Source organism: Sebastes fasciatus, chromosome 12 (assembly GCF_043250625.1).
Source record: "Sebastes fasciatus isolate fSebFas1 chromosome 12, fSebFas1.pri, whole genome shotgun sequence".
In the NCBI taxonomy this organism is placed as follows: domain Eukaryota; kingdom Metazoa; phylum Chordata; class Actinopteri; order Perciformes; family Sebastidae; genus Sebastes; species Sebastes fasciatus.
The window spans coordinates 7,336,253-7,350,236 of record NC_133806.1 but is presented as its reverse complement, the minus strand read 5'-3'; the positions used below and the strand labels follow the sequence as shown (position 1 = coordinate 7,350,236).

The 13,984-nt window shown below is 41.3% G+C and overlaps 1 protein-coding gene across 2 annotated transcripts in view; it reads left to right on the top strand.

The window, feature by feature from the left end:
* agmo (alkylglycerol monooxygenase) overlaps positions 1–13,984 on the top strand; it is a 57,871-nt gene that overhangs the window by 17,497 nt on the left and 26,390 nt on the right. For both annotated transcript variants that reach the window (XM_074652923.1, XM_074652924.1), the window contains 4 exons: positions 7,924–8,027; positions 8,925–9,020; positions 12,177–12,243; positions 12,477–12,542. In XM_074652923.1, the coding sequence (XP_074509024.1) occupies positions 7,924–8,027; positions 8,925–9,020; positions 12,177–12,243; positions 12,477–12,542 (333 nt within the window). The remainder of the gene's footprint in view (positions 1–7,923; positions 8,028–8,924; positions 9,021–12,176; positions 12,244–12,476; positions 12,543–13,984) is intronic.

Sequence of the window (13,984 nt, the reverse complement as noted above, 5' to 3'; positions counted from 1 at the left end):
ACTGCGTCCTTTTGGATTTTAGACGTTGTTAGTCTCAAGTTCCCCGGTAACTTTGGTACCTGCGGTACTAGAGTGAGTAGTGAGAAATGAGTACCATCACATTTTATCAGTATCGGTTCTTCTTACATCCCTAGTATGGACAGGAAGATACGTAAACAAATTGTAAAAACATACCACTCCAAAAATTGGAGCTGAAAAAATGTATATTCACAGAAGTTCCAGGTTTATGTATTGACCAGTTTTCCCTGTTGACGGCCCTCAGCTCCTTCCAATGAGCAAAACTTTGCAACGTTTTTTTTTTTTTTTTGCTTTCCTAGCACCTCACTACATCCTCTATATCTGTTTGCTGTGTCCGGCCTTGCAGACAGCAGCAGACCGAGAGCAAACAGATGTGCTCAGCTCCCCCGAGGAGACGCAGCCGATGTGGATGTTATTGTTTAAAGAGGAGGTCCTCGGGGCTGTGTGGCAGGGCGGAGGTGGTGGGGTTTAACCTGCCCCCGGGCGGCCCCGGGGCTCCATAAATCTTCACCGTGACGGTGAGTTCCTGGCCCGGTGCAGGTTGCAGGGCCGACAAAAGAATCCGGGCCCCCACTTGGTTTGCTGGTTCTGTCGGTGTGGTTTGGTCAGGATGTGGGGGTCTCGCTCACGGCAGCAGAAGTGAAAGGCCTCATGGGAGGCAGAGATAACATCAACAGTGATCTATAGGTCACTGTGCTCTCACTCTCTGTCTGCAGAGAGAGACACTGCTCTGATTGAACCTAGACATCACAAAGGGATAACGTCCACAGGGCCTGTATGTGCACCTTTTAAACAACGTGTGGAAAAGAAGATGTGTTATGATGGTTGAGAGGGTCGCTGAGCTCAGCAGAGGCCACCGTCCGGCTGACTGATGCCCTCGCTTACTCCCCTCGCTGCACGGACAGACTTCCCTCTGCTGACAGACCAGGAGAGTTTCCACCGCTGAGGACAAACCTCCACTGATCGGAGGGATGAAGTGAGAACGTGAAGGATGAATATGAGCGGTAATGCCTCACATGTGGATTACTTTAAGTTTTGTTTCACAACTTGGGTGTCCGTAGGTCTCACCATTCACCATGATAACTTTTTATTAAGCAATGTTAACTGGTGGTATCTGTGAGACAAGGTAACATTGGTAGAAAGGAAGTCCATTAGGTCAAGAAATGGGAGTCAAGTGATCAGAAAGGTTGTAAAAAAATCCCCAGTTCTGCTATTAAAATCTAAACCAAAAGTAAAAGTAGGGCTGCCCCTCTTAGTCTATTAATCGACTTATTGGCTGTAACCAAATGCTTTTTCACGCTGAATGACTTCTTTCCAAGAAACTTATGAGCACATCTCTGGTAAACACAAGATTTAAAGTGGTGCTTTTGTGTGATTCATTGTGGAGAAACTACAGATCTGTCCATTAAATCATCTAATCGATTTGTCGACAAAATCGTTTGAGCGTTAGTCGACTAAGGATTTATTTGGTTGAGGACGGCCCTTCGGAAAAGTAAAAAATGACTATCAAATTCCAACAAACACAAGGCTTTAGTCCAGGAGACCACTGTTTGTGTCCCGTGCGTCACGTTACAATCAGCTCTTAGTTCATGTCCCCTGTTCACAACGTTCAGTGTCATTTTCACTGTACATATGTAGTAGTTTTAAGCCCAACATGTAGTTCTTTCCTAAACCTAACCAGAGTGGTTATATTGCCAAGGGGCGTGACGCCAAGGGGAGGTATGTGACGAGTTGGGATGAGAATATGTTGAAAAGCATCACTTTAAATCTGGTGTTTACCAAAGATGTGCTCATAAGTTTCTTGGAAATAAGTCATTCAGCATGAAAAAAGCATAAAAAATTACCAATCGACTAAAGAAATCTTAGTCGACTAAGAAAAAAATTACTGATTAATCAAAATATTGACTAATTCTGGATTATTCATTTTGTCTAATTTTACCTAAGAAAGACATACCCAACTGATATGGAATATTTATCCCTACATAAAAACAAATCAAATAAATAAAATGAAATACACATTGATATGTATTTTCATTTTATGTAAGCATTTACTGTGTCGTAATTTAACTTCGGCATGGACAATTCGTCTCATTTTCAGAAAAGAAATAGCTTCCCCGCACCTCAAACAATTAATTCAGCTGTTAAATAAAACAAGCTAAGTAATTGCCCTTTTAACATATCTTTTTCATTTAATTATGACAGTAAATGCATACTTAAAAGGGAAAAACATATGACAATGGGTGTTGTGTTTCACTTTATTTCTTTGTTTTGATTTTGGCACTTTAAATCTTCCATATAAACTTCTTATAACATTAATCTTAACTACTCCTTTTGTGTTTGCAACAGAGAGCGGTAAAAGAGGGAGCAAAGAATAAAACTGTTTTATGTCTGTGAGTGTTTTGGATTCCAGTAAGTTAGAATTAATTGAATGGTTGAGGATAGACCGTTGATTACTGTATATTAAAATACAACAGAAAAGGCATTTTACGTCACCCTTCACTTTCTATACATAGTTTTTACGCCGTGTATGTGGGAGCTGTAAGTGGGCCTGACCAGGGTTAGTGTGTTTAGTTTAGTGTGTGTGACTGAGCTGTGTGGACAGCATGAAGTATGGCAGCGGCAGAGGGGAGTTGGCCGACTGTCCCACCGAGTCCGGCGCTCGCTGTTTGGGTTGGCGCCCCATCCAAGAGCCCTCCAATCCAAACACTGGAGGGCTGTTCACACGCCATTACCTCTGTGATTGACAGGGCGGCCCACCACTCAGAGGGCTGCACATGAAGGACGCCGTTTGTTAGTGCCAGGAGTTTGTCGCTGAGGGTGATGATTTGGCAGCTGATTGATGTAAATGTAAAAGCATGTCATAAGGTTTGCTGCTTATAGAGAGTGGATTTAGACCTCCATCTCTGCTGATTATTTTTCTTCTTGACTGGTCATACTTTCTTTTTATGGCAGCGTTATCAAGGTACAGATTGATCATTATCGGCACTTACTGCAGGCCGCTACATTTATGAAGCTGTGTAGGACTTTGCTTTCTTGCGTTTATATGGCTCTGGTTATGTAAGCACTGCTCGTGACAGGGTTGAGGTGGATGTAAACAGACTCTGTTAAAGTCTAACTTTGTCACGTAACATGACTGATGATGACTTATAGCCCTTGATTATGTGTCATGATATAATTCAACAGTATGGCCTGAAATCGTAGAATGACATCACCCCCTGCTGCCAGACCTCTTCTCGCAGCGTGGTGAATCCCGGCGGTGAATACCAGAACAGTAAGGCTTATTTTAGTTGCACAGCGTTTAGTATTGCGGGAGACCATGTAAACAATAATACATGACAATATACAATTGGATATATAATGTTTATGATCATGTTTATACTACAGCCACTTATCAAAAGAAACTGTCATCCAAATTACCCCTTTACTTACCCCTATAGTGGTATGTGCCCATGCAGACATTTTTGATTTATTTGTCCAGGTTTAGAGATATCTGCTTCCACCCAAAACCAATGGAGGAGAATGGAAAAATGACTTTTAAAAAGGTTAACCGCAACATCTCTTCTCATCTCAGAAACGGTGTCGCTGTTACTCTGAATACTCTGTCTGAGAAGAGATGATGCTGTTGAATTTAAGGGGTAACTTCCGTGTCTTTCAACCTTTTCAACCCCCTAATGTTTTGTGGATAACTGACTACTAGGGACAACAATTTCTGAAATTGAGGGAGAGCGCTGCAGACAACAGCTGCTCACAGGCTCCAATATGGTGCTATTGGGGCAAGCTGGCACCGTCATTTACGTCCACTAAAAGTGCTTGTTTTTACCATTACAGGCTCTGATTGTTATTATAAGTGTCTGACGTTATGGAAAGAGTCTCGCTTAAGGAGAAGTCTCGTTCTGAAATCTGGCGAGGTGACGTGTTGCCGGAGGACAACGGTGGAATACATCCATGGGGGAATTGGAGTGCCAGCCGGGCAGAGTTTGTTGTGTTGGAGTACAGAAAGTGTTGCTTAGTGTTATCTAAAAGATTTTCAATGTCATGGCTGAATATTTAGTTGATATCCACAATGTGGATGAAGTCTTTGAATTCGATGGCCGCCCGTATTTATTTGAGCCAGAGTAGACGGATATTCAGATTTCACAACGAGACTTCTCCTTGAGCGGGACTTGGACACAATAACAAACAGATCGTATCAAGAGAAAGGGTAAGAAAAGGTTTTATTTCTTTTTAGGTGCCTTTCCATAATGTTATCAGACACTTGTAATAACAATCTAAGCCTGTAATGGCAAAAACAAGCACTTTTAGTGGACGTAACGTTACACTGACGCTGCTCACTTGCCCTCGCAGCTCGTTATCCCTCAATACTGGATCAATTTCAAAAATTGTTGTCTCCATAGAAAAAAATACAGGAAAATAGGGTCCAGATTGAAAAATACCAAAGTTACCCTTTAAATATGTACTTTTTCAATGCTGTGAGTAATGCTGAAACAACACCCACATTTCGCTAAAACAAAGATTACCGCTACTTCCACCTTTGTTCCAGACTGACAACAGTCATGATTCACGCAGCCACTAGAGGTCCTTATTAGGTAAACATAAACATAATATTTTAGGGATTTGAATGAATGACTTTTGCTGTCATTTTTATTGTGCGAAGAGTCTCATATAAAGTGTCAAAACTGTCCATCACCTGATTAGTGTGCACTCATGCTTGTTATTCCTAAGAAAGTGTGAGCTGAAGGCTCGCTGGAGGCTCGCTGGAGGCTCGCTGGAGGCCAGATGGAAGTACCGTCCTCAGCGTTTCTCTGCTCTTGCTGGGAACGCGGGGCTCTGTGGCATTGGTTCTCACCATTAACGGGGCTTCCCTCCTGAATAGACCCTGCCAAACTATGCAGTGTCCCGCCGAGTCCTGAGATGAGGACATGGGCTTGCAGTGAAGCCTAGCGGTTCCTACTTCCTATCAATGACAAGAAGCATCAATCTTAGCCGCCCTTAGTCCTGGACCCTGCCAAGCGCGATTCCAGCGAGAAGAAAAAAAGCTAAAAGACTCAGGCTGCTGGAATTAAACAAAGGCTGGATTATCCTCTCAATATGTCTCTTAGCAGGACAGTCCATCTCTGAATCCCCCATGGTTCAGGGCGGAAGAAACGTCATAATTTTAGTGCTTGACTGCTGTAGATGCAGTCAGACTTCTTCTTTTTTATATTCCCTTTACCCCTCTCCTCTCACACTCATTCCTCGTCCGCAGACTGCCTGTCACTTGCGTTGAAAGGGCAAATAAAGTTTGAAATAAAGTCCAACCCTGTTGCTTCCATTTCGACTCAATCCAAAATACACCATTTAACACCGTATGCGACGCGTCCAAAAACATTCCCTGGGACATTTATTCTCTCACACCTGCCGAAACCCAGCAATAACCCTGTTAAATAAGCGAGGTGTGGACTATTGCTCGGGAGCGGTGGTTTGCTCACGGAGCTCCTCGGGGTTTCCCCAAACGCTTGAGGAAGTCCACCTCAGTTTCACTGATTGGAAACGTGTCCGGACAGAACACGGTGCTCCTCTGCTCACACTGCACACCTTCAGTGCTCAGCGGCGTGTTTGTTCAGGTGCAGCCGACCATCGGCCCATTGGGGGGGTTTCGACTGCCTGTCTGATTCACAAGTTTATTAACAGCAAGCGAGGAGGAGTTCGAGATGGGGCTTTGAATGATTTTCTCAAAATAGAACGAAGTAATCCCACATTAGGAAAAGCTGTTAGTGTATGTGCTTGAACACTCTTATCATGTGAAACCAACAATTTTGGCAGTTTTCACAGTCTCAGATATGTTAAGTTAGGAACAGTGTGTAACATTTCAGGGGATCTATTAGCAGGAATGAAATATAATATTCATAACAATGTTTTCATTAGTGTATAATCACCTGAAACTAAGGATCGTTGTGTTTTCGTTAGCTTAGAATGAGCCCTTCATATCATAGGGAGCAGGTCCTCTTCATGGAGTCTGCCATGTTGCTCTGCCATGTTTCTACAGTAGCCCAGAATGGACAAACCAAACACTGGCTCCAGAGAGAGCCTTTCATGTTTTTATGTTACTTGAAGGCCAAAGTAGTTCTCCGACACGCTTGTGAAACTGAGGTAACGAGAGTTACCATGGCGTTACTACGGTTTTACACTCGGCGGCTCACGTTCCTGCAGTCTTGGAAAGGGAGGAGTGAACGGAGGGGTATTCGGTTGCAATCTGCAACCACACCACTAGATCCAGCCAAATCCTACACACTGTCACTTTTAAAGCTGAGGTTCTCCATCTTTTTTCAGCCAAGGACCCCTTACAAGACAGAGAACATACCGGGACGCCCTCATGTACTGTATGTGAATAATTTGACGTAGCTTATTTTTTTACACTTCTATAGTCTTAGTTATGTGAAAGAACAACACAAGAGAAATGTATCGGAAAGATATTAGATATGTATTAAACATATTTGCAAATTCCAAGAGTTATAGATTTGTTAACATAATCTATGAACTATTTTACTGTAGATTCTAAAATTAAAATATTATTTATTGGACTATGAAGCCTTTTGTAAAAAAAAAAAAAGATCTACTTTATTTCATAATTCAAATTAATGAATCTGAAAACTATTCACGGACCCCCTGGCAGAGTGCCACGGACCCCTGGTGGTCCACGGACCCCACTTTGAGAATCACTGCTTCAAAGGACTAGTTTGACATTTTGAGAAACATGCTTATTCACTATCAGCCGGAGACTTAGATGTTAGATGAGAACATCAATACCACTCTCAGGTCTGTATAGTAAATATGAAGCTACATCTCGCCGGCGGTTAAATTAGCTTAGCACAAAGACTGAGGGTAAACAACTAGCCGGGCTCTGTTTTCAGTCTTTATGCTAAGCTAAGCTAACCGTCTCCTGGCTGTATAGCTTTATATTAACCGTACAGACACGAGAGTGGTGTCCATCTTCTCTTCTTTACTCTCCGCCAGAAAGTGAATACACATATTTCCCAAAATGTTGAACTACTCCTTTAAAGGAAAGGCACTTGGGATAATAAAAAAAACCTTTTAGATAGACAAGCTAAAAATAAGGTTGTGTGTCAGTGCGGGGACACACATTCATGCATGCCATGTGTAATAATAGACGTTTAATTGCTTGATAATTGATCCCTTAATCCTAAATCCCATCACACATCAAGGCTGCTCCATAAAACTCAAACCTCATTTAATAACTTGGGCTGCTTTTATTATAACAAATACACCACTATACGTAGTCTATATGGGGCTTTGTGGTTCTGCAATATTTGAAGGTTACTGTTCTCTCTTGTACGGCTGCAGAGGCCAAAGTGGACGGGAGGTGCCAAAAAGCACAGACTAGGCGGGGTGGTCCGGAAACGGCCCGGAGATCCAGTGAAACTTAACAAGCATGTTCCCTTTGGATGTTAAAATGAAGTGTAACATAGATATTAATGTAGCAAGTATCACAACACAGCAGAGGAATGTAAACTGGAGCGCTGGGACATCAGGTTGGACGCTAACCAGCTGCAGCCGAATACCCCTAAACCCCCCCCCTCGTCCTCCACGTCCTCCAATGGCCGGCTACACTCGAGCCTCAGCTTCTCACCACGGCTGGCCAGGAGCAAAACGGCTCCTTCTGGGGATGAAAGTGTCTAGTTACTCATCTGGGGAGGTTGATTGTTGAGATATATCACTTGTGGTGATGTAAAGGCAGCTGAATGTGTGTGAGGGTTCAAGGCCCGTATATGAATCTCATGAAAGACGACATGGCTGCCGTTAGCTCTGTAACACATTAATGAGCAGGTGAATGAAGTGATAACCTCACATGAGATTTGAACTCGTGGACTCCTGTTTTATGTTGGATCTATATGATTTTTCCTCCAGAGGTGTCCTTCCTTTGGGCTGCTCACCAGGTTCACCACAGTTCAGAGTACTACAACCTCACCACCGCCCTCAGACAGTCCCTCACCCAGCAGTTCACGTCATGGGTAAGATGTTATTCATTCAAGTTGATTTTTATTAATGTCAACATAGTAATGGGAATGATTATTGTTTGTGTAGCCAGAGATTGATATATCTTATTCCTCTGTGTCTAATGCCGGGTTCAGATTACACAATATCAGCACGGTAATAGCTTTTCCTAACAGACGTAGGGCGTCGGGAACAAAAATGGATGAAGCTGTATCTGCATAGTGGACAACTACTCTGACAAATTCCATGATGCGTTCTGTCATGTTGACCAATAGAGTTGGACGCCATTGTTTGTTTACATTCTTTCCAGATGACATCACGCAGGTCGTGAAAAACGGCAAGCTATGATTGGTTGGGGACCAATGTGTAGTCTTTCATGGCTCTTTGCGAGAGACTCTATATTCGCCTCATCTGACACAGTGACCATATTTACAGACAAGACTAGAAGGGCACTCGGACAACTCGCAGACCTCCGCCAAGGCCATGCCCTATCTCGCAATGTTAACGAAAGTGAAAAATAGTTGGTGTATCCACTCTGTGATTCGGATCTGCTCCAAAGTGTAATGAGTTCTTCTTTGACCCATGCTATACTCATCCACCAAGTTTCAGGAAATTCAGGCCAGTAGTTTTTCTGTAATCCTGCTGACAAACAGACAAAAAAACAAACAAACCGAAAACATAACCTTCAATTGGCCAAGGTAAATATTGTGTAGTCTGAGCCCATAGGCATTAAAGCTACACTGTTGTCCAAAAACTATTAAAAGCACCATTAAAGTGTACAGTGTGTAGGATTTGGAGACAGCCAGTGGTGTGGTTGCAGATTGCAACCAACTGAATACCTTGAGCTTGATGTGTTCCTGTATTATGTTTATAAAAGAGGACTTGTGTACTGACTTCTCTCCTCTCGTCCTCAGATCTTCTACCTGCCCTTGGCTCTGGTTGCGCCCCCCACGGTCTTCGCCGTCCACATACAGTTGAACCTTCTCTACCAGTTCTGGATCCACACTGAGGTAACTATTTAAACACAGGTTATAAATTCTGTCATTAATTGACTGTGCCTTGATCCGGATCTTAAAAAGAGGAGACAAAGGGACAATGTGTGATCCCACGTCCACGCTACGTGTTAAAAGATTTGATCTTTGGACCGATGCAGTCAAACAACAACAACTACCATCAGTCATCACCAGACACACGTCCTGTTTTATATCTTTGAGTGAAAGGCAGACTTTTTACGTGTTTATGGAGAGTCAAGATAAGTTAAGATCATGATTAATGCCGCCTGGAGGGAATTTCTTAAATTTTGGCACAAAAACATCCACTTGGACTTGAAGATGAACTGATTCGATTTTGGTCAAAGGTCACTCTAACAAAGAAATGTTTTGGGCCATAACTCAAGAATTCATATGCTAATTATGACTAAATCTCACACACATTTCTATTAGGACAAAATTATGAAGTGATGACATTTTGACTGTAACTTGACTTGTTGGCAGAGGCACACAACCACAATGCGGTAATTCTAGTTTTAGCAAAAAATGACCAGTTACAGATTCTCCAGTGTGAGGATTTACATGATTTACTTGCCTGAGGAAGAACTTGTAGATGGAAACGTTGCCTTGAAAAGAGGAATAAACTATTTATTTGGAGCCTAGCAGGATGCAGACCTCCTTTGTGTCCTGGATTTACCTAATTTCTCATTACTTATCCTTTTAGACATTGCTTATGGCTCAAGTGACTTGTTGAAGCCATTTGCTGGTTTTTGCCGCTTTACAGGCATCTTTTTAAATCTAAAATATCAAGAGAATAATGGATACTTGTGACTTGTAACTGTTTAATTTGACCAGTTTTATGCAGGTGGAGAACGTGAAAACTATATTGAGTAGTCTATATTACAATGATGAAATATGTATATAAATATATTGTATAATCACTCAACATTTATCACATATAGCTGTGTATAAATCTCCCCTGTGCAAAGTTAAAAGGGTAATCTGACTGAAGAAAAGTCTGTAAAGTTATCTTTCTCCCTGTGCCAATACTAATCCGTCTGCTAAGTCGAGCCTTTGTAGACTCAGTGTTGCAGTGGAACCTGAATTCAATAAAAAATAATGAGATTTTATGAAATATTCCAAACAGAAGCATGACCGCTCTCTCCGCCTTTAAAGTGACTGCGAGTATCACTTTTACAATCCCCACAATCTTTGGCGGGAATGAATGGATTTGGAACGCCTTCCATCTTTTAGTGCACTATTAGTGAAAACAGTCGTAATAGTCACAATTTTCTGAAGGGATGTAATTTATGCCTCCTTTATGGCCTTTTTTTTTTGATGTCATGTAATTTATTGGCACGCCATTCGCTGCGCCGGTCCAGCCTCAGAGCCGGAGTGAAGTGGTGGAGACCCTTTTCATTCAAGATAAAACTCTCACGCTCGACTGCCAGACGCAGCCATTACATGGAAATAATGAATCACTAAGAAATTCTGTCCAGCCGTGCACGTTTCTCCAGACTGAGAGGTCTGTCGTATTGATGCGAAACATCAAAATATCTGAGAGCTGCAGCTAGAAGAGAAACATGAACTGTGTGAAATTTGCTCTGTAATCTTTAATGACTTACTGGTGCATCTGTTTGATATCTAAGAGTAGAAAGTGATTCATGTTTGATAGTTTTATGCACAAAATGTACTCATGATGCATTCAACTGCATCGTCCTTTATATTAAACTAGAAGTTTTCTATATGTGTGTGTTAATGGGTTTAACACCAGCATTGTTAACATCTTTTTCCTCATCCTACCAGCCCATGAATATGACTACGATCAGGAAAACAAACACGAATATGAATATTTAGGAATGTATGAAAGTGATATTGACTTTTCGTCACCTATTAACTAAAGGGATATAACTGAAACAAGTGTCCCAGAATGCATCCTTCCAACAGTTATTAATGGTAATCTTTTGGTTTTATGTCTGGTCAGAAGGTTGATCAGTCTAACTTTGATACAGAACAAGATATGAGCTGAAAGGATAAGTAGCTATTGATTACTATCAAAGTCATTTTTCAAGCAAAATCTCAAACATCTGATGCTTCCAGCTTCTCAAATGTGAGGATTTGCTCCTTTTTCTTGTCTTATATTATAGTAAACTGAATATATTTTGGATTTGGACCAGGGGCGATTCTAGGATCAGGCCTGCAGGGATGCCTGTTTTCCTTCTCCAAAATTTAGCCTAACTTTGGAGTTTTATTTAGCCTCCTTTTTGACAAGCTAACGTGACATGGTTGGTACTGATGGATTCTTTAGACATTTCTAGTTTCATGTGATACCAATATCTTCACAGGCGTTAAGACTGAGCTTTCTAAAGACTCTTAAAGACAGTAATGTCGGCTGGGATTGCTGGCGATCCCGCGGATCTCAGAAGCTTAGATCTTTATTTTTTTTGGGTGCTGAGATGAAATTTAGGAGTGCCTGAGCACTGCTAAAAAGAGAAAAATCATCCCTGCTTCAGACTCTTGGTCGTACAAATAACGTTATTTGATGACATCATCTTGGACTCTAGGAGATTGTGTTGGGCATTTTTAGCCATGCTAGCGCCATGGCTCTTGGGATGACCATGTCCGTCTGTTGGTCTGTTGGTTAGTCGGTCCACCATTTTGGTCCAGCCTGAAATATCTACTACTACAACTAATGGATGGATTAAGATGAAATGTTGTGCAGATATTCATGGTGTCTTGCGAATCACTTTGGTGATCCCCTGACTTTTCCTCTAGCGCCACCAAGTTTTCATTTCTCCTGTGAGACATCTTAACATCTACTAAAGATGGATTGGCAGACATTCGTGATTCTCAGACGATGAATCTTTAAGACTTTGGTGACCCCTCTGACTTTTTGTCAAGAATCACTGTGAAGTCAGAATTTTCCCTTGTCCAACATTTTTGTCCAGGGAAAGATAAAAGAAATCCTGAAAAATAATCAAATCAAATAGGCAGGTTGCCATGAAATTTAGTAACACATTTACTGAAAGCTCCACCACCAGGACAAAATGTCAATTAGTCACACAAGATATCAGATATCTCATAACCTTAAAATCAGATTGTGATTAAATTTACTTAACACATTCTGTATGTCATGTATTTAATCCCAATGTGATGTATTTTATTATTCTATCTCAGTTGATCAGAGACCTTGGACCTCTGGAGTGGGTCTTCAACACCCCAAAACATCACAGAGTTCATCACGGTGAGACAAGCTTTATTTTATGAAGGAGAGCAACAATCTAATCTTCTTGTTTTACAGAGAGTATTTTTGTTTTTGCCATACCTGAGATGGCACATCAACAGAAAGGGCAACATTAAACATGCGATACAGGCTGAAATATTGATAATTGGTCATGTCTAATTGTGTTTACAAGTGTGTGTTGTTGTTTTTTTTTATATTTTCTATGTTCATCTCACAAAATATTCTCCCCACAGGGAGGAACATTTACTGCCTTGACAAGAATTACGGAGGAATCCTCATCATATGGGACAGATTATTCGGTAAGCAAAAGTAATGTCATATTTGATTCTAATCCTGAGTCTTTTCAGTGCCTCCATTTAGTTACTGCAAACTGTAACTAGAGACCAGTGTTTGTATTAGCATTTGTCAATGTTCTCTACATGGCAGTGAGTTGGTGTTGGCCGCATCTACACCAAAAGTATCGCCAATGCAATACTTGCATGTTTTTAATAAATAAGTATATTCATACAGTAGCTGCCTCATTTACAACATTATCGCCACCTACTGTCAAAGAAGAGATTAGCCGTCAAAGTGCGCTCATCGCTGCAAGATTATGTTCTTTTTAGGAGGAATCATAGACTGTATATAAGAAGAGGACGTAGTCACCGTGATGTCACCTATTGGTTTGTGGACTGCCGTTTTGAAGCCTTGAGTTCGGCATTTTGGCCGAAGCCATCTTGTTTTTTTGCAACCAGAAGTGACACGAGAGGGTGGAGCTAAGTACAACCGAATGCTGAATAACAGCTAACATGGTAGCCACGCCCTAAAGCATCCCCTGCTTTATGGTCTATTTGACTCTAACTGGTACCATAATTCACTAAATGAACATCATGCTGTATTGAAGAAGACTTGAAACTAGCGATTGAGACCATAAACTCATGTTTATAATGTTTACTGTGTTAATAAATCAAGTGAGAAGTAGGCTCATTTGATCATAGACTTCTATACAATCAGACTTCTTTTTGCAACCAGAGGAGTCGCCCCCTGCTGGCTATTAGAATGATTTCTAGTTTAAGGGACTTCAGCATTGGCCTCACTTTTCAGAACTGGAGGTTGCCGCCTGGTCCTAGTCCTAAAACCTCACAGTATTTTGCACAAGATTTCACTTTGCTAGGCATAATATAGTTTTTGAATTGGTTCTGACTTTGATTCTCAAAAATCATTGTTTGGTCACATGAGGTTGGCAAGAGTTACCATGGTTATGCATCTCTAACCGGCAAGGAGGCTTTCAGAAAGTGACGTGGTAATTAAAGGTCAATGCGTCTGGAAAGACACATACTACTGTTTATTCGCACAAAAGTATGTTGAACGATGGTACACATATTGAGTATGTAGTGCATAGTATGTGATTTTGGATGTAGCCAAAGTGTTCAGTAACATTTATGACTCATAAATTGTTAGTGTTATAATTAGCAGCCTGTGATGTCAAAGGGCTCCTAAAGTTTACTGTTACACATCTCTTTCCAAAGTTATATCACAATCTCCTGTGTAGCATTAAAGTATTGAAAGATGTTATTAGTGAACTGTTTCTGGTGTTTGTATCTGTACTGGTGTCTGTGATGTCTGCCTTCTCATTACTTGATATTGAATGGAAACCAAAAGTTGTGGTATGACCCATTATAACTAGAGAATGAAGGGAAACAGTGACTCTATAAACTGTAGGTTTGCCTGTAGCCTTTATACTCCACTCAGCAATTTTGCA